The sequence below is a fragment of the Coregonus clupeaformis genome, chromosome 39 (genome assembly GCF_020615455.1).
Source record: "Coregonus clupeaformis isolate EN_2021a chromosome 39, ASM2061545v1, whole genome shotgun sequence".
Lineage (NCBI taxonomy): Eukaryota > Metazoa > Chordata > Actinopteri > Salmoniformes > Salmonidae > Coregonus > Coregonus clupeaformis.
This window is the reverse complement of record NC_059230.1, coordinates 11265753-11287201: the sequence shown is the minus strand read 5'-3', so window position 1 is coordinate 11287201 and position 21449 is coordinate 11265753. Positions and strand designations below refer to the sequence as shown.

The following is a 21449-nucleotide window of genomic DNA, read 5'->3' as shown; positions in this document are numbered from 1 at the left end:
CAAAGTACAAGATAATAAAGTTGTTGTCCATAAAACTCTCTGACGCCATATTCTAATCTTTAAGTAATTATATTGAATCTTATTTTTAAATAACACTATATTTGGTAAGTCCCGCTACAAATTGTTTATAAACTAACTATCAATACATTGTTCAACTGACTATTCACTAGCCTTAACCCTAGCCTTAACCTTACCATTACCTATCCCTGTCCCCCTAACCATAGCTCTAACCATAACCATAACCTTAAACCCCCAAACCTGGCCCTAACCCTAACAAGACAATAATGTTGTTGTTATTCTAATTTTTAAGTAATCATATCCAATATAAAAAGAAATATATCCTAACACTTTATTTGGTGAGTCCCCCTACAGTTGGTTTACTAACTATCAATAAATTGTTCAACTGATTATCTATCCACTAACCTTAACTCTAGCCCTGCATGACCTTGCCCTGACCTACAGTATCCCTCCACCCTTAACCCCAAACCTGGCCCTAAGCCTAACAAGTTGTTGCATATCAACAGCGTTGCAGTTGTTAGTTTACTGGTATTGAATATTACACTTAACTAGTTTTAAGTGAAATATTTGTATATACTAACAATTAGTACATATTTATTTATTGAACAAAAAGTTCAATTGAAGTAATTTTAATTAAATATGCACATTTTCAGGCACAATGTGTGTTTGAGTCCCTAAAACACAGCGATGTTTAATGTTTAAGCCTATTCTACACCCTCCAACTGTCACGTTCGTTGAATGACGGGTCAGACCAAGGCGCAGCGTGATATACGTGCATGTTTATTAACTTAGAAACACAACGACAAAACAACAACCGAAACGAAACGTGAAGTCCAAGGTAGAACACACAACATACCTTACACGGAACAAGATCCCACAACTAGACAGTGCAAATAGGCTGCCTAAGTATGGACCCCAATCAGAGACAACGAGCGACAGCTGCCTCTGATTGGGAACCACACCGGCCAACATAGAAATACACATACTAGATACAACAACATAGAACATTCACACCCTGACTCAACATATAAGAGTCCCCTGAGTCAGGGCGTGACAGTAACCCCCCCAAAGGTGCGGACTCCGACCGCACAACATAAACATAACAGGGTAGGGGCCGGGTGGGCATTCCGCCTCGGAGGCGGATCCGGCTCCGGGCGAGACGACCTCTTACTCTCCGCCTCCCTGTTGCGCCCCTGGTCTGGTCTGGACCTCGGCGCACTGCTTCCCCTCTCCTTCCTCCCACGATACGCCAGGCCCTGTCTGGACCCTGGTGTGGGAGACCCCGAACCTGGAGAGGGGCTGACGTCATGGTCTGGACTGGAGCCGCTGACCGGAGCTGGACTGGACCCCGGTGGAGCGGACTGCTCTGGCTCGGGAGTGGAGCCGCTGACCGGAGCTGGATCAAGCACCGGTGGAGCGGACTGCTCTGGCTCCGGAGTGGAGCCGCTGACCGGAGCTGGACTGAACCCCGGTGGAGCGGACTACTCTGGCTCCGGAGTGGAGCCGCTGACCGGAGCTGGACTTAACCCCGGTGGAGCGGACTGCTCTGGCTCCGGAGTGGAGCCGCTGACCGGTGCCGGACCAGATACCGGTGCAACGGGCACGGGCCGTGCCGGACTGGACACACGCACCACTGGTCTGGTGCGAGGAGCGGGAACAGGCCGGGCCGGACTGGGAACACGCACCACTGGTCTGGTGCAAGGAGCAGGAACAGGCCGGGCCGGACTGTGGAGGTGTACTGGAGGTCTGGAGCGGAGAGCTGGCACAACCCGTCCTGGCTGAATGCCTACTTCCGCACAGTATGTGTGAGGCATTAGCACAGGACGCACTGGGCTGTGCACGCGCACTGGCGATACAGTTCGTATAACTGGCGCAGGATATGCGGGACCAAGGAGGCGTACTGGAGACAAGGAGCGTTGAGCCGGCACACCCCGTCCTGGCTGGATGCCCATCTTCGCACGGCACGTGCGTGGTGCAAGCACAGGACGTACAGGACTGTGCCGGCGCACTGGCGACACAGTACGTAGCTCCGCATAACACGGAGCCTGCCGAGTCATACGCTTCCTCGCGTGAGTACGGGGAGTTGGCTCTGCTCTGACACTAGGCTCCACCAACCACCCCGTGTGCCCCCCCCTGCTTCTCGGGCTTCCTCCTCGACCGGCCTCCTCCGTGTTGCTGTTGCACCTCTCCTGCCTGGGCATCTACCTTAGCCCATGGTCCTCTCCCCGCAAATATCTCTTCCCATGACCACAAATTGCCCACCTGTGACATGGCTATTCGCTCCGCCTGGGCACGCTGCTTGGTCCTCGTTTGGTGGGATCTTCTGTCACGTTCGTTGAATGACGGGTCAGATCAAGGCGCAGCGTGATATACGTACATGTTTATTAACTTAGAAACACAACGACAAAACAACAACCGAAACGAAACGTGAAGTACAAGGTAGAACACACAACATACCTTACACGGAACAAGATCCCACAACTATACAGTGCCAATAGGCTGCCTAAGTATGGTCCCCAATCAGAGACAACGAGCGACAGCTGCCTCTGATTGGAAACCACACCGGCCAACATAGAAATACACATACTAGATACAACAACATAGAACATTCACACCCTGACTCAACATATAAGAGTACCCCTGAGTCAGGGCGTGACACCAACAGAATCAGTCAATGGGGAACAGGTTGAAGTTGCCCCTAGCCGCTGATCTTGGTTCAGTTTTGCCTCTACCCCACTAATGGATAAGGTTAGGAATGTAAAACCAACCAGACTTGTTCACAGTCAGACTGGAATTCTTCCTGCATAAGGCATGTCAAAAGTAAACAAATAGCTACATGGCCGAAGATATGTGGAAACAATGCAGTTTTTAATGCTTCATAGTCCATGACTTATGATCCATATATAATACATTACTGTAGATGCCCCTATATAACCTATAACTCTTAAAACAACTAAGTGAAAATTTAATTAGACAAACAACAATTTACAGCAACAGTTTCACATTAAAGTTTTTGAAGTCAATCTACTGTAAAAGTTGAACATGTATTGTCTTCTCACAGCTATGGAACCTGCACTTGTCAAACGTGTGTGTGTGTGTGTGTGTGTGTGTGTGTGTGTGTGTGTGTGTGTGTGTGTGTGGACGATGATGTGGGACTGCCAAGCTTTGATTCACACTCAGTGGAATATCACGTCCTAGAAACAGTTCAATTTTATACTCGTCTATCTCAAGTGAAATCAACCAGGTAAGCCGTGATTTGTTTTTTATTAATTTCTTTCACTACTAAATATTTCACAAGCCTATGTTTTTTAGACGAACAAATCATTGTCTTCAGTAACGTCTGAACTACGGTTTAAGACGTCATGTTGGAGATATGTTTTCCCCTACCTTTATATGTTTAAATGTTTATTTATTTATTATTTAATTATTATTATTATTACAATTGAATTATAATTCATGACTAGTTATATAGTTGTTACTAGTGTTTAACTTTCTGTCTAAATAAGAGAGCTTTAATGACAAAAGGTCAGAGTTAATGCCTCCACAGGTGTTTGTGTTCCATTGTCTGTGGTAATGCTCCGGCAACTGCTCATTACCTTTATATGTTTGCAGTTATAAAATGACTATCATCTCATTAGAAATATTATAATTTAGAGATTAGTGTATTTATAAATGGATGCATTGGTTCATATGTGGAAAGGACATTTTTTCTCTCAAAATGTGAAGCTTTTGCCATGTTTTTGTTCGGATTATATGATAATCTCTCTAATCTCTCTCTCTCTCTCTCTCTCTCTCTCTCTCTCTCTCTCTCTCTCTCTCTCTCTCTCTCTCTCTCTCTCTCTCTCTCTCTCTCTCTCTCTCTCTCTCTCTCTCTCTCTCTCTCTCTCTCTCTCTCTCTCTCTCTCTCTCTCTCACACACATACACACACAAATGCACAACAAATGCACACACACACAAACACACAATGTAGACCTGCTATACAGAGAAATGGTGGGTTTTCTCTATGTTCTCCTCTCTCTGACTGCTTTACAAGTGGAGTGTTTCAGTGGGGGAGGATCTTCCATTGCTACTCAGTGTGGCTCAATGCTACCTGGTAGTATTCATGGCAACACAGGGCAGAGCTCTCCCTCACCATACACTGTCACTGTCAGCCAGACCACCTACCAGCCAGGAGACACCATCCAAGGTGAGTCACCAAGATGGTTGAAACACACTACTGGGCTTACCAGATCCATACTGTATTGGCTCAGATGCAGGAACGGACTGGGACCAGTAATCTGCCCAGGCATGTCTAATACACAACCCATTTTGTTCCTTGAGGCCCCTGCAAATAATGTTCACATGTCATCCAGCATTTCAGCACTCAAATTCTCATTCTTTCTCCATCTCTCTCCCTTTCTCTCACTTTCTCTCCCTCCCTTCTCCCTCTCTCCTATCCCCCCCCCACCCCCCTCTCTTTCTCTCAGTGACTCTGTCAGGAACCATCCCTTTTAGTGGGTTTCTTCTGGAGGCCCATGAGGAAGGACAGAACACCGCTGTGGGAACGTTCTCTCTCGGCAGTGGGTCTGGGATCGTTCTTGTGCCGTGTAATGGGATTGCAGTGAGTGGCGGTTACGGTTGTAAAATTCCTGAAACTTTCCCAGTTAGAGGATTTCCACCCTGCTCACCCTCCTGAATCTGGAGATCCTCCAACTGGGATTTCTGAAAAACCTGGGACATTTTGGGAGAGATTCTGGAATTTTACAACCATTGTTACAATACAGCACAGGACATTTTGGCCATAGTCTTCACTGTTAACAATTTACCCACTGAATTAATGGATTATATTGATGACTCATCAAGATGTCAAATGAAACTGACTTGAACCCAATAATAGGAGAGTTTTTACTGGGCAGGCTACACAGTGAGGAAAAACTAGGGTTGCAAAATTCTGGCAACTTCCCAAAATTCCAAGGTTTTCCAGAAATCCTAGTTGGTGGATTCCAGATTTCCTGCTTAAAACCTGGGAATTGTGGGCAAGTTCCCGTAATTTTTATACCCTAGACAATAGTTTGTTACCTTTACCTACTATAGCTCGAACCACCAATAAGCAATGATCAGAGTTGCAAATGTTAGTTTATTGATATTGAATTTTACACCATAACTAGTCATTGTTCTCTGTTGATTGACTTGACCTGCTGTTTTACTGTTAGGCCTCTGGGGTGAGTCAAAGCAACAATCAGCCTAAATCATCAGTATTAGTCACCTGGACAGCACCAGCCTCAGCCTCCTTGGGAAACATCCTAGTCAAGTGAGTCTCCACTAGAGTTGGAAAATTACGGTAACTTTCTCAAAATTCCCAGGTTTTCCAGAAATCCTGGTTGGAAGTTACTGGAATTTGGCCACCATAGTCTCCGCTATATCCATCAAAAACACAACACTGTTCTTTTTTACATTATTTTTCTGTAGTCAGCAACTGAAATCATTTTTTTTGTCCAAAATGTTTGCAGAGGTGTCATGTCTATTGAAAACATTACAGCACTATATATCCATTTGTAGGATAAAAACACTTTGGTGCATGATCCAACGGCACAGACATCAGTTCAACATCTAGTTTTGAGTTACGTTTGGTTGAATTGTCAACTAACTGTGAATTCAACATTCAATCAACAACAAATGTCATCCAACGTCATTGGATTTACACTACCGTTCAAAAGTTTGGGGTCATTTAGAAATGTCCTTGTTTTCAAAAGAAAATCAATTATTTTGTCAATTAAAATAACATCAAATTGATCAGAAATACAGTGTAGACATTGTTAATGTTGTAAATGGTTATTGTAGCTGGAAACAGCTGATTTTTAATGGATTTTTTACATAGGTATACAGAGGCCCATTATCAGCAACCATCAGTCCTGTGTTCCAATGGCACGTTGTGTTTGCTAATCCAAGTTTATAATTTTAAAAGGCTAATTGACCATTAGAAAACCCTTTTACAATTATGTTAGCACAGCTGACAACTGTTGTGCTGATTAAAGAAGCAATAAAATGTGCCTTCTTGAGACTAGTTGAGTATCTGGAACATCAGCAATTGTGGGTTCGATTACGGGATCAAAATGGCCAGAAAAAAATAGCTTTCTTCTGAAACTATTCAGTCTATTCTTGATGAGTTGTCAACTAACTGAATTCAACGTTCAATCAACAACACCTTGTCTTTGGATTTAGGTTCAAAGTTGGGTGAAAAAAAATAGGAAATGACCTCATGTTGATGAAAAGACAAAATTACCTCATGTTGATGACTTTTTCCTAATATAATCAGTTTCACATAGATTTTTAGGGTTGAAATGACATGGAAACATCATTGTTTCAACTAGTTTTACCCTGTGGGATGCCTCTAAATGTTTGCTCTGGGTTGCAAAATTCCAGAAACTTTCCCAAAACTCTTAGGTTTTCCAGAAATTGAGGATCTGCAGAATCAGGATTGAATGAGCAATGGGAATCCTACAACCATGGGATTTTGGAAAACATGGGTATGTTGAGACTGTTTCAGGAATGTTGTGTGCTGTCTAATATTGGTATTCCTCTTCAAGGACAACATTTATGCAGACCTCCAGTGTATTTTGGATTGAAGTGCCTAGCATGACAGTAAACCGACTGTCCTCAGTGGTCAACACTACAAGGGCTCCTACTAAAACAACCAACGCCTCTAATCTGACAACAACTACACAACCAATCACTGAACTAACGACAACTACACAACCAATCACTGAACTACCAACAACTACACAACCAATCACTGAACTACCAACAACTACGCAACCAATCAATAGTGGACCTGGTAAGTGTGATTTACTGTGCTTAATATCTAATCAAATTGGTAATAGAGGTCAACCCTGTCACGTCCCTTCATTTTTACATACAGTACAGTATGTGTTTGTTTGTCTGTCAGTCTGTCAGTCTGTCTGTTTGTTTCATGCTCGTTCGTGTTATTGACTCATTGTGTCTCTACAGGATATAAGTTTGTACTGAGGGTGAAATTAACCTCGACAACAAATCTAACCGAATCTGAGATCTTGAAGCAGGTGAGAGTCATTGTTAAACATATAATTTTATAATTAATTATGAATAATTCATATCCAAAAATGATTATAGGATGAGGAAAAACCTCACTCATCAAAGGGATTGAAGTGTAAGGTTGCTTTAACAAATAAGGATATTGAATAAAGATGGAAAGTAAAGTGAATGAGGGGGAAGGAGCGTGAAGAGGAGAGGGAAAGTAGCAATAAAACATTTAGTAAATTATGTAATTATGTGTGTATTCCAGCTCCGTGAGGAACTGATCAGACGAGGGCTGCCAGGGGACTTTACACTGCGATTGAGAACTGTTCAGAGCTAGGTGTCAGGGGGAAGAGGATGAGGACACTGGAGAGAAAACCCAGACAGGACAGAATGCAAACCTGATCACAGAGATAGTTTACACACATGCTTTACAACAGATTATCTTGCAGATTACACTCTTACCACATGATCTACTGTAACTATAAGGAATTAAATATCTACTTTTAGTTGTTTGAATTTGCATTAACCATAATACATGTTCTGTACCTTTGAAGTAAAATCATATAGGTTTATGACTATATTTTAACAAGAATTGTATGTTTATTATGGATAGGAATTTGGTTTTGACAAATCATGGAAACTTATGTTGCATCTTGTGGTCCTCTGTAGCTCAGCTGGTAGAGCACGGCGCTTGTAACGCCAAGGTAGTGGGTTCGATCACCGGGACCACCCATACGTAAAAATGTATGCACGCATGACTGTAAGTCGCTTTGGATAAAAGCGTCTGCTAAATGGCATATTATTATTATTATCTTTTGAAAATAAAATGATTTATTCTTCTGAATGTCTGCGTAGCAGACCTTTCTGGTGTGGATAGGGAACCTCTTAAATGTAATGGCAAAAATGTAGATTTCTGCCTGAATAGACACACACAAAAGTAACTGCTATTCATGTGTAATTACATGATTCTGACTTGCAAAATCGTGGTATATTTGTAAAGAAGACATCTGGGAGATGATGAGGAAATGATCAGAAGATAGATAGGAGTTACATAGTTCAGAATCCACAAGATCAAGCACACACAAAATAACCATTATTATATTTTTTATTTTGAAAGTCATCTTTCATTGACAAGCTATAAGTATTTTATTGATTGCTAGTGCTGGAAACACATCAGATGGCTTCCACAACAAAAAATGGGATTGATAGACTTAACAACTATAAATGGGCAGATGTTTTAGTAAGTGGTGTCAGGTATGGTCACGGGACGTTTCCAAGTGTCCCTAAACCTCTCCAAAGTGGCATATGTCTGTAAATTAGATAATTCCAGTGCTATTACATATTTGCAATCCCTAAATGCTATTTGTTCAGTATAAAAACACAATTTCTACCATATCAACCTCACTAAAACATTGTGGTGGTGTTATGGGGTATCCAGGGTACATTCAAGTGTCCTTTCAAACTCTAAAAAGTGTCTGAATGTGGTAATTGCACAGTTTTTGCACACTGGATGTGCCTAAAAGTTATTGTTCACTATAAAAACTAAATTTCTACAACACCAACCTCTCTACAACATGGTGGTGGTGTCAGGGGACATACAGGGGATATGGATGCCTACAGCGCGTAAGCAGGCATCATATGTTTGATGCTCGAAGATATAGTCACTCGATGGACATTCGATGTTGCCATTAATCATCAGATAACATTGGCAATAGGCTAGATTTGTTCATACCAATCTATGGATTAATTTGATACCCCCCATGTAGCTATAGCTCAAACGCAGACCAAATCGAAGCTTACCTTGTAAGATGTTTGCTGTTTGGTGAAAACTTTGTGTAAAATAAACAACAGACTTTCGGGTCTGGTGATCGATAACGGTAGGTCACAGGCAGACAAATACGATATCCTCATGATCTGTGGAGTCCCGGCTTTTGGTGTGTATCAATGTATTCCGTGTTTATTTTGTTTATGCTTCACAACGCTAAATGGAATGTAGGTAGCAGCCATCTTGAAATGAAGCCATCGACTCGGCCGGCACTTATAAATTCATATAACCATATATGGGAGTAAGACATACCAAAGATTTGAAGGCACCTATCAATAGCCAAGATACTCAGCTTTCCGCAGACACCCCGCTTTTGCAGATAGAGGCTACCGTTCACATTCCAGACTGAATTGAATTTTTAAAAAGGAATAGTATCCCCAAATATGGGGACTTTATATTTAAGAGGTATTAAAATGGGGAGGCAGACACAGTATCATACATACAGCACTGTAGGAAGGGGAGGGGATAAACTTTACCTCAGCATTTGATTGACACACAGCGGAACCTGAGTAACTCTACTCTGCCACCTGAGAGGTCAACATCCTGTCAGCCAAGGTAAGTGACATCACATAGGGATGCAGGAGTTTTCTTGCAAAATGTTTTGCTAGTGTGTGCACTAATGAATAGAATTTGAAGGTCATGGTTTGTCGTAAAAGCAGCCGCATGCATGTGAGCTATGTATGAGTTTGAGTTAACTCTTTGATTTACTTTTTCTGTTTTATTTAGGATTAGAAGAAATTTTAGATATTTGTCCATAGTTTTTTCTGTAGGTTTAGAAGACATTTTTGATATTTGTCCATATTGTTTTATACAGAATTATAAGACATTTTAGATATTTGTCCATATTGTTTTATATAGGATTATAAGATGTTTTAGATATTTGTCCATAGTGTTTTATTAAGCAATAAGGCCCGAGGGGGTGTGGTATATGGCCAATATACCACGGCTACGGTCTGTTCTTAGGCGCCATGCAACACAGAGTGCCTGGATACAGCCATTAGCCGTGGTATATTGGCCATAAATCACAAAACCCTGAGGTGCTTTATTGCTATTATAAACTGGTTACCAACGTAATTAGAGCAGTAAAAAGAAACGTTTTGTCAATACCTGTGGTATACGGTGGCATTCAGGGCTCGAACCACCCACTTTATAAATAGGATTAGAATAAGTTTTAGATATTTGTCCAGTGTTCAAATTAGGGAGTTTTTGATCGCCCTGTGGAGAACCTGGAGGACAGGACGTATGAGAAGCACAAGAGACTCCTGGAGCTGTTCTGTAGGAGCGACCAGACGTGTGTGTGTGCTGTGCATGGACACTGACCACAGAGCTCACGACATTGTTCCAGCAGAGAGAGAGAGTAAAGCCATGTAGGTCATTTTCTCATTCTACTTTATTTTTGACTAAATCGTTTATTTCTTTTTTATTTTCTTTCTGCTTCATGATTTCACTGTGGTTTGTTGTCTTTTTCGCCAAGACAAATTCATATCCACATGGTAGAATGGCTATAGTCATTTCCTGATTCTGATTCCAATTCTGGTTCTAATTCTGGTTCCAATTCTGATTCCATTTCTGATTCTGATTCCAATTCTGGTTCTGATTCCTAGGCTCTGATGAAGAAGAGTGAGGCAGAGGTGCATCAGATGATCCAGGTCAGACTGAAGAATGTGCGGGAGATCAAACCCTTCGTATAGCTTAACTGAGTAAGTTCTCATGATAAGCATGTTGCATAATGTTTATCTACTATTGCTGGTTCAGTCCCATTAGCACAACAGAATGCAAATGTTTTTCTACAGTATTTCCTTGTTGTCATCAGACCAGTTCCAAGAAATAGATAAAGGATAGTGTACAAGTCTTCAATTGGATTTTCTAGGTGGGGTATCACAAGGTTCAATTCTTAGACCAACCACTTTTTTTATTTCATCAGATAAGTTCAAAGAAAGAGAAGATGGAGGATGGAGTGCAGGTCTTCACTGTTCTGGTGCACTGCATCAAGAGACGCCAGGCTGAGCTCATCGAGGTGATTGAGGAGAAGCAGAAAGCAGCAGAGAGGCAGCCTGAAGAGTTCATCAAAGAACTGGAGCAGGAAATCACTGAGCTGAAGAGGAGAAGCACTGAGCTGGAGTGGCTGTAACACACTGAGGACCACCTCCACCTCCTACAGGTCAGTGTCTCTTTCTCGATACTGGATACGTTGTGTATTACAGGATATGTTTCATGTCTAACGTGTCTGTCCTGTTTCCTGTGGTAGAGTTCAATGTGTTTGTTATATGCTTGTTGTTACCTTTCGACCGTGTAAGCCAGAGCACTGAGATTTTTTCAAGTTTTCTTATCTATCTTCTGTCTCCTCATAGTTGACGTATCCTTGCACCCGAGCACTGCCAACCTCTGGCTGGTCCTGTCTGAAGATGGTAAGATAGTCTTGGATGGGGACATGAAGCAGAGCCTCCCAGACCTACTGGGAGGTTGAGGTGGGTTTGTACTGAAATTGAAAAACCATTTTACCTAATGAAGGTCTATTGAGACAAAAATACTTGTTAAAAGACATTCAATCTGTGCAGCATCAGGATCACCAAAGGGCTGGAGTTTGTTTTATTTTTCAGTATACAGTTTCTGTCCATGCACCTGGTGATACTGTTGGTATAGGTAATCCTATAGGAACCTTACCTATAGGTATTGGAAATGCTACTACAAGACTATAAGTGTGTGAGTTATACTTTTTCAATTGGTCCAGGTCAGAGACGAGTCAGCTTGGGAGCAAGGCGTGGCCATGGAGTCCATCAACAGGAAGGGTGTGGTCACGCTGAGCCCCGAGGAGGGCTATTGGATGATATATTTGAGGAGAGGAAGTGAGTAGAGACAGTCTGTGTTAATCCACCTAGGAGAGAAACCGTGGAAGGTGGGGGTGTTTGTGGTTTACGGTGAGGGGATGGTGTCATGTAATGGGCAGGTTGCCTATTTATTAGTTCACGGGGAAACCAGTTCACTGAGAGAGTGTTACCTTTGTTCAACCCCGATATGAGTGACAGCGGGAAACAACTAATCGCCACTCATTATATGTTCTGTTGGTGTTGTCAATGGTGCCGGGACTTTGGATGACAACATCATAATATGAAATGCACTTTGCCATGGACAATCCATTTCCTTTTGAAAGCGCCCTAAAGAGGACAATGGAAAACAAGAGGTTTTACTTAAATGTTTAAAAGCAGAGCCTCTTTATTGATACATAGCTATTCATATTTACCTGATCTGATCTGGGCTATAGAAATGACTTCTCTGTAAGATTCACATGTTATTTTGTTGAATTCAATTAAATGATGGATGCTTGTAACGCCAAGGTAGTGGGTTCGATCCCCGGGACCACCCATACACAAAAAAAATAAAATAATGTATGCACGCATGACTGTAAGTCGCTTTGGATAAAAGCGTCTGCTAAATGGCATATTATTATTATTATTATTAAATGTAGCTTTCTTGTGTTTTATTTTTGCCTAAGAAACCAATCTGTCAATCTATGTTTTTGGAGCAGAAGAGGGAGGGTAATGCAGGGTTTCCCACTCGGTCCTCGGGACCCCAAGGGGTGCACGTTTTGGTTTTTGCCATAGCACTACAAAGCTGATTCAAATAATCATCAAGCTTTGATAATTTGAATCAGCTGTGTAGTGTTAGGGCAAAAACCTAAACGTGCACCCCTTGGGATCCCGAGGACAAAGTTTGGGAAACACTGGCCCGGTAATGCGACTATACAAACCAATCAAATCATTATCTCATGTCATGTACTGTATCCCTCAGTGACCTGCGGTGAGGTCTGAGGCTGGCTAGGATTAGAATAGGAGCAGGTAGGACACTGAGACTGCGTCCCAAATGGCACCCTATTCCCTATATAGGGCCCTGGTCAAAAGGAGTGCACTAAGTAGGGAATAGGGTGGCTGGGACAAAAACAGGAGAGAGAGAGAGAGAGAGAGAGAGAGAGAGAGAGAGAGAGAGTGAGATAGAGCGTGAGAGAGAGAGAGAGAGAGAGAGAGAGAGAGAGAGAGAGAGAGAGAGAGAGAGAGAGAGAGAGAGAGAGAGAGAGAGAGACTAGTAGTACCTGATTTATTGTAGATGCAGGATTTCAGCAAACATGACTTGAAAAATATTCACGTTATAGTCATTTAGCAGACACTCTTATACAGAACAACTAGGGTTAAGTGCCTTGCTTACGGGCACAGACAGATTTTTCACCTAGTCGACTCAGGGATTTGAACCAGCAACTTTTCAGTTACTGGCCCAAAACTCTTAACCACTAGGCCCTTGTTGAGCCTGTGTCAGATGTTGAGTGTATATTACAGTATGTTAAATGTTGTCCTTTTTTAGTGTCAGTGGATTAAATAAAATTAGACCCATGAAAGATAATAAAACATCCATTGTATTGTAAAAAGTATTTATTTAAAACATGTGGTAATAAAAATATTTCCATAATTGCACATACTTTAAAAGGGTAATCAGGAGGAACAGTTCACCATCCAGTGGCTTCATCATTGTGCACGCCTTCACACACACACAAAATCCCTCACACACACAGTATATACACACAGTATACACCCACAAATTCCAATTTCTGCCACCTTGGCTGCGTTTAGACAGGCAGACGAATTCTGTTTTTTTTCTCTCACTAATTGGTCTTTTGACCAATCAGATCAGCTCTGAATAAAGATCTGATGCAAAAAGATCAGAAATCAGCTGCCTGTCTAAACGCAGCCCTTGTGACTTCATCTATGGCCCACTGGGCACACACTGGTTGAATCAACATTTCCACGTCGTTTCAATTAAATGATGTTGAACCGACGTTGAATTGACGTTGAATTGACGTCTGTACCCAGTGGGGGGTATGTGTGCGGAAACAAACACTTACACCAAGAAACACAGACAAACATGTCTTCCTTCATAACGCGATATCAGCAAAGAGAGAATAAAATAAAATAAAATTGGTACAAATAAATGAGTTACATGTAGAGGATGACATGGGGGTAGACAAATATGGAGGATCTGTTTTTACACAAACTTCTTATTTCTTAAAGGGACATTTCATCTTCACTTTCAGACCTGCATTACAGCATCATCATACTTAGTACACCTAGCAGGATCAGAAGAGCTATGGAGGAGAGAGATAGAGAGAGAGAGAGAGCGAGAGCGAGAGAGAGAGAGAGAGAGAGAGAGAGAGAGAGAGAGAGAGAGAGAGAGAGAGAGAGAGAGAGAGATACAGAGAGAGAGAGAGACAGAGAGAAGTAGAGTGAGAGAGAGAGAGAGACAGAGAAGTAGAGAGAGCGAGAGAGAGAGAGAGAGAGAGAGAGAGAGAGAGAACAGAGAGAAAATTATTTAACCTTTCATATTGGTTTTCTACTCTAAGTAACATGGGATTATTTGAGATGAGTTACTACGGTAACACATAATAACTTCCATGAATTGCAATGTTATGAATGGTCATACATGTTCTTGCAGTGCTTTTAATGCTTATAAATTATTTTATAAATAGTTTATTAATGCTTAATCATGTTATCAGTTATCATTATAAAGTGTTAGTGGTGCTTCTTATGGGCTTATTACCTTGAGACAGGGTGTGCTGCAGGACAAAGGCGTGGCTGGAGGGAGCAGCAGTAGTGGTGGCATTACCAGTGGTGGTGTTGGCGTTCAAAGAGTTGGTCACAGTAGCGTTGGGGTTGCCCAGGTCCACCCCTTTACTACTGAACAGGACAGCAGTGGGACTACCCAGTATTCCTGAGGGACGAGAACAAGGAGAGAGCGAGAGAGAGAGAGTTAGAGAGAGAGAGAGAGAGAGAGAGAGATAGAGAAAGTGAGATAGAGATAGAGAGAGTGAGATAGAGATGGACCACTATACACTGATCTGAGGTCAGTTTAGCATTTCCTCCAGTAATGGTTAATGTGAGAATTTGGGGAGGGGAAGCTGATCCTAGATATGTACCTAGGGGAAACTTCACCCGCAGCGTGTTTGGAAAAGTGCCTCACCGTTAGTGAAGTTCCCTTTTAAGATCATGAGGAAGAAGGTAGTGGCAGAGCCCCGGGTGCTCGTGGTCACCGCAGCGTTGGGGACAGTAGCATTGAAGGTGCACTGGATGGTCTGATTGATGACTGAGCCTTTCACAGAGTTCACAGGCAGCTACACAACACAACACAACAGTATTAACCAAAATGAACATTAGACAAATGTCAGTAGACCTACACTGTAGAATTAGTCAGGTACAATGTTATTCTCCCAGGCAGTTTCCCAAATGGCACCCAAGTGTATATGCAGGGAATAAGTGTGAGAATTGGGGTCAAATCCAACTTCAATGACCATCCAGAAAATATGGAATTCAAGTTCATGAATACTGATACTTGTGCTCTCAATATCTTGTCCAACTCATCAAACTCATTGATTGAATATAGTTCACTTCCTGAATTTGCCTGGAATCAAATCACGCCCTGAAAGGCTTTCCAGAAAGTCACAAATTAAACACTGTGTTCTGATTGGTCCAACTCACCGTGTTGGTGTCAGTCAGAACTCCTTTGTCAAAGAGAGTGGTGAAGAACTGGACGATGCTGTTGTTGTTGGCACACACATAGGTGGTGTCATTACCACCCTGTAGAGGAGAGAGAGGATGAATTCAAATAAACAAATAATAATTTTAAAAGTATTCATTTTGGCAATTTCTTCCCAATTCATGAATAAAATGTAAATGTCAATACCCCAAATTGACAAAATCCTGAATTTCCTAAAGTTAAAATGACTTCTCTCTCCAACCCCAACTCCCTTGTCCTTTGTATTGTAAAATGTATAGTAATTCTAAAGGCAGTTTTCCATACCTGTGTGGAGTCTGTGGACAAGCCTACAGCGATGTAGCCGCTGGACACTCCTCGTAGCTGGAAGGAGAAGGTCTGTCCCGAGGACTGCTGGGTGGAGACGAAGAAACAGGAACCAGCCACGGACGGATCACAGTTGTCTGGCACAGCAGCACAGAACTGAGACTTTCCACATTCCGCCCTTAAGATGTTTCCCTGTGTATGAAGAGTTCATCATTAGTTGCTGTCATGTTTGTCATTCCTTTTGAAATAGTGTAGTATATGAGTGTAAATAAAACTCCCAAACAGGCACTTTGCTAAATCTGTTTTCTGTTTCCATGGCAGCGTGTGAGGTTTATTGCTGAAATCCTTCAAATTCACTTTAAATACAGTTTGATTTCAGAGCAAGAGAGAGAGAGAGAGAGAGAGAGAGAGAGAGAGAGAGAGAGAGAGAGAGAGAGAGAGAGAGAGAGAGAGAGCGAGAGAGAGAGAGAGAGAAGTAGTGATAATTTGTTGAGAGGAAAAAAAAGAGTGAGAGGAAATGTGTGGTTCCTTTTTCTAGTCAGAGACTCTGTGAGACCAGTGAGACAAGTAGCCTAGGCAACTCACTGTGAGAGGTGTGACGGTGTTGTTGACAATAGGTGCCACAGTCGTCAGAGTCATTGTTGTGTTGGGTCCCGTAGTAGTAGTATTAGCTGTATTTGTGGCGTTCTGGGCCGTTGTGGAGTTCTGAGTCTGGCCTCTCATCGCCATGTACGCTATTACCATGACGACTGCGAACATCAGTCTGCTGCTATTGTCCATTCCTGATAAAGTAACGGAGATCCAGACGGTTAGGATATACTACTAGTGCTACTACTACTAATAATTGATTTGTTAAGGACGAATACAATTAAATATTTACAAATGTAATCATCAACAGTCAGATGCATTGCACTATCATGCTTATGCTTGCATTTATGGGCTTGCACATGTTGATGATGATACTACTAAGTTTATTTCAAAAGCTTTGAGTTGTATCAATGGCAATATGAAACTATCATACCAGCGTGAATAAAAACATTAACATTCCAGTGAATAAACATAGGCCTACCATTTGTGTGGTGATTGGTCATTAATTCATGGTGGTGTATAAGACAATAAAACATTGCTTAGTGAATGGGTAACATTGTTGAATTAAAATAGACCATAATTGTTTTCACATTATTAATTAGCAGTGGTGTAAAGTACTTAAATAAAACTAGTTTAAAGTAGTAATTCAGTCGTTTTGGGGGAATCTGTACTTTACTATTTATTAACTTTCACTTTTTCATCACTAGCCTAAATTCCGAAATAAAATAATGTTATTTTTACTCCAAACATTTCCCCTGACACCCAAAAGTTCTCGTTACATTTTGAATACTTAGCAGGACAGGAAAATTGTCCAATTCACGCACTTATCAAGAGAACATCCCTGGTCATCCCTACTGCCTCTGATCTGGGGGACTCACTAAACAAAAATGCTTCGTTTGTAGATTATATTTGAGTGTGCCCTGGCTATCCACAAATAAAAAACAAGACCATTTTACCGTCTGGTTTGCTTAATATAAGGCATTTGAAATTATTTATAGTTTTACTTTATCTACCTATATTTTAGTAAATACATTTACTTTTGATACTTAAGTAGATTTAAAACCAAATACTTTTAGACTTTTACTCAAGTAATGTTTTACTGGTTGACTTTCACTTTAACTTGAGTCATTTTCCATTAAGGTATCTTTACTTTTAGTCAAATATGTCAATTGGGTACTTTTTCCACCACTGTTAATTAGTAGATCCCTTAATTAAATTAAATCATGAGACAAAAACCACAAAAACGTCCGTATTCCAAAACGTTTATAATGTATGATCTGATAGTGTAGGCTACCAATTCATCAAGCGAACAGCTGCAAATAATAAACTACCATTATGTCAGTGTTGAAAATGCGTCATGCAGTGAAACGTGAAAAAACAAACATAAAAACTAATAAATCGCTATTTTGTATATATCCACATCATCAGATAAAAGAGATGGAAACGTTACCTGTAATTTGTTGACTTGGAAGGTTTATTGAATCGAAAAGCGTCGTGGTTCTCCTTGAACAAGTTGTCTTCACGGTTACTGTAAGGTGCGCTAGAGAAGGAGATGTGACTTTGTGTCGATGTCACACCTGCCTCTCGCTATTTAAAACAGCACTCGGGAGGGGGGGGTGGTATCACAATAGCATGCAGGTACGTGTGAAACCATAGGCTTCCCGGGTGAGGGGTGAACTGGCGACGACACTCAATGGAAACAATTATGTTGTTAAGCCTACTCCTGGCATCCGACAATAGATTGTTTCCAGTTACTGCGCCCTTTTCCCAAACACCCATCTTCCTGGCTCAAATTTCATCCATTCACTTATTTGTGTATTAAATATGCTTGGCGACTATAGGCACGGCTATTTGCAAAGAAAGGGAAATAAGAATATATAATTATGTTAGCTACCAATATATACAATTTAGGCCTAAATATAATCCATATCCAAAGCGAAACGGCATTTAATCATTTTCTTTTTACTTATTCTATAATTAATTCCAGGCCAATTACGCGGTGCCAATCACACCTGTCCAACTCAAATAACACGTTATTCTTGCTCTGTTTGTTTGATCTAGCTGAGTTGAGCCTCACACAGTGGAGGGCAGGCAATCTTTTGAATTAAATCTTGATTGTGTCAAGTGGCCCAAAGGGTTAGACACCAGATTTGGTGAATCAAGAAATTACATACTAGCTTTAGTTTCAATGGATGAAATTGAAAACATTACATTTGTCTGGAGGTACAGAAGTTTAAGATATGGATGTCCTATTTTCATTAACAAGCCAGATAAAGAAAGTGCAATATTGTGAACCTAGTTATGTGTGTATTATGAAATACTATATATTTTTAAATATATTTCATATACATTTTCCACACTGTCATGGATTATAGTATCCCACACTAGTGTTGAAAGGGAATCATTATCAATACCCCTGTCTGACATCACTTTGTGTGTTTGACAACACTCATGTTACCAATAGACAGATTCCACAAAGCAGACAGACAGAGAGGACATACTATACCTTTAAAGAACTTCAATTTAAACATAGTGTGGACTGGAATATCATATTAGTAGTGTACCTACCTACCTACCTGTTGTAATGTAGAATAAGTTAAGTTATCAGGAGATGGCCATTAACAACAAAATGTCACTATAACAGACAATAGAGCCGATAACAACAATGGGACGGATTGTCAGTAATTCACTGTAAGTAGCTTTCCACCCACACCAAGTATGATACTGTACCAGTTCAGCTGGCAAGATTGTCTCGTGGTGACTTTTAATCTGCTATTGTGACATACACATATCCACATACTGAACAGTAACCACAGTGTAAACAAACTCACCACAGACCACAAACATACACACAGACACACACAAACACACACACACACACACACACACACACACAGAGACACACACACACATACACACAGACACACACACACACACACATACACACAGACACAGACACACACACACACACACACACACACACACACACACACACACACACACACACACACAGACACACACACACACACACAGACACACACACACACACACAGACACACAAACACAAACACACACACAAACACACACACACACACACACACGACACACACACACGACACAGTACTTACTTTTCTACATTACCTGTATTTTTTAAAGGGACAGTGCACATTAATAGTCATTTCTGTAAAAGTGCCTCTTTTAGCCAGGTGGCTAATTTTCAACTGCAGTCCCTGGGCAGGTTATTAAAAACATTCAAATAAAAAAACAGACAATGAGTACATGCAGAACAGCATACGTACATGCTTACAAACTAACTAATGTTCACACAGACAAATTATGACTTTGAATCTACTATTGCGACATTAGTCGTGTTACGTGTACAGGCTCACAAACATACTGATGCGTACACACACATACCATAGTGTAAACAAACTCACCACAGACCATGAACATACACACAAACAAACACCAACACACACGCATGACCTCTTCCAGGTACATAGCATGGCATGCTCTGACTAAGTAGTATGTTATTAGACTTAATGGTATGACGGTGTGAGATAGTATGACTGACAAAGTGTGACAGTATGAGAGAACTGTGAGGTAATGGCTATGAGGTAAGCAGATATGAATGGGGAGGGGAAGTAAGGTTAGGTCAGAGGTCAAATAGGAAGTGAACTACTGCATAATAACAGTCCATACAATAAGAACCCAAGGCTTAGTTCAAATACATTCCTGAGAGGGTTGGGTTTGTACAGTCAATATGGTGGGACACACACACCCCTCTCCTCTCTTCCTCCTCTCCTCTCTTCCTCCACTCCTCTCTTCCTCCTCTCCTCTCCTCCTCTCCTCTCCTCTCTCCTCTCCTCTCCCCTCTCCTCTCCTCCTCTCCTCTCCTCTCCTCTCCCTCTCCTCTCCTCCCTCTCCTCTCCTCTCCTCTCCCTCCTCTCCTCTCCTCTTCTCTTTCCTCCCATTCTCCCCTCCTCCTCTCCTCTCCTTTCCTCTCATCCTCTCCTCCTCTCCTCCTCCTCTCACTTATACAATTACATACAGATCGGCGATGGAAGACGGGAAGGAATAATGAATTTAGGGCCACAATAAACATGGACAACGTGGAATGTTGATACATTTCAAGGAGCACCGTGATCAATGACGCACAAACATGCACACACACCTCAAGTCTCATGATCTGAAATTGCAAGGGGAAAACCAACTCTGCATGCATGGACATTCACACACACACACACACACACACACACACACACACGCACACACGCACACACGCACACACGCACACACGCACACACACACACACAGACACTCCTTGGTTTTGACCCACAGGTATGAGAGTGCTGATGGTTCAAGATGCCACACTAGGCCTCCTGAACCGGTAAGGATAAGGAAACATTTAATTGGTGCTTTTTTGTTGTGGGCTTTTAAAATGTGTTGCATGACACGTCCAAACTTGTCGTTGACGTGTCAAATCGCATCATACTGTGACACCTTCTGTATTTTGAAAGTTCTATATCTAGAAAACTTGATTGATGACATGCTAATCATTTTGGGACTGTATCAACAGTGGACTAATAAAAACAATACCAAAATATTGTTTTTCAGTGGAATTGTCCTTTAAGGAGAGGAATTGGGGGTAAGGCCCTGTGATAGCCTAGTGTCCTGTAAAGGGGGGGTGTATTGTACATCAAGCTGCCTCAAACTACAGAAACAGGAGATAGGCTCCTGCCCTATGGGACCCAACACTGGCTACAGTCATTACTAGCAACTACAAACAGATCACTAGCCAAAACAAGACAAATAATAAATGAATGCTTATAATATTTTATTATATTAACATTTTGACAAAACCATTTAAAAATTCATTAGCTGGTTATTTAGCAACGTCGAAAATCTCCTGCTTAGCATTTTTGGAGAATGTAGCAATGCTAGTGGAAATGGATTGTATCAGTTAGCGTGCATTCAAATGATAACACTATTCAATTACATTAGCAATAGGGAAAAACACATACAGGAGAACAATACAAAGAATGTAACTATTTTGAGTTATTACTGTAAAAAGTATCACTCACCTCTCACTCAATAGTAGGATATCTCAGTCAGTCTTGTTTCGGTGAAGTATCTTCCTCT

The 21449-nt window shown here is 41.4% G+C and overlaps 2 protein-coding genes across 2 annotated transcripts; one reads left to right on the top strand and one right to left on the bottom strand.

The window, feature by feature from the left end:
* The first annotated feature begins 3197 nt into the window (after window positions 1-3197).
* On the top strand, window positions 3198-7776 carry LOC121554701 (putative ferric-chelate reductase 1). The gene is made up of 7 exons (XM_041868397.2): window positions 3198-3262; window positions 3990-4205; window positions 4486-4619; window positions 5212-5309; window positions 6586-6833; window positions 7007-7077; window positions 7320-7776. Exons 2-7 carry the CDS (start codon window positions 4007-4009, stop codon window positions 7389-7391), a joined length of 822 nt encoding a protein of 273 aa, XP_041724331.1. The 5' UTR covers window positions 3198-3262; window positions 3990-4006; the 3' UTR covers window positions 7392-7776.
* A 5506-nt stretch (window positions 7777-13282) lies between these two features.
* LOC121554332 (putative ferric-chelate reductase 1) lies at window positions 13283-17888 on the bottom strand. Its single transcript, XM_041867849.2, has 7 exons — window positions 17758-17888; window positions 16305-16501; window positions 15720-15911; window positions 15398-15496; window positions 14883-15033; window positions 14463-14633; window positions 13283-14010 (listed from the first exon to the last, which is right to left on the bottom strand). Exons 2-7 carry the CDS (start codon window positions 16497-16499, stop codon window positions 13967-13969), a joined length of 852 nt encoding a protein of 283 aa, XP_041723783.1. The 5' UTR covers window positions 16500-16501; window positions 17758-17888; the 3' UTR covers window positions 13283-13966.
* Between the last annotated feature and the right edge of the window lie 3561 nt (window positions 17889-21449).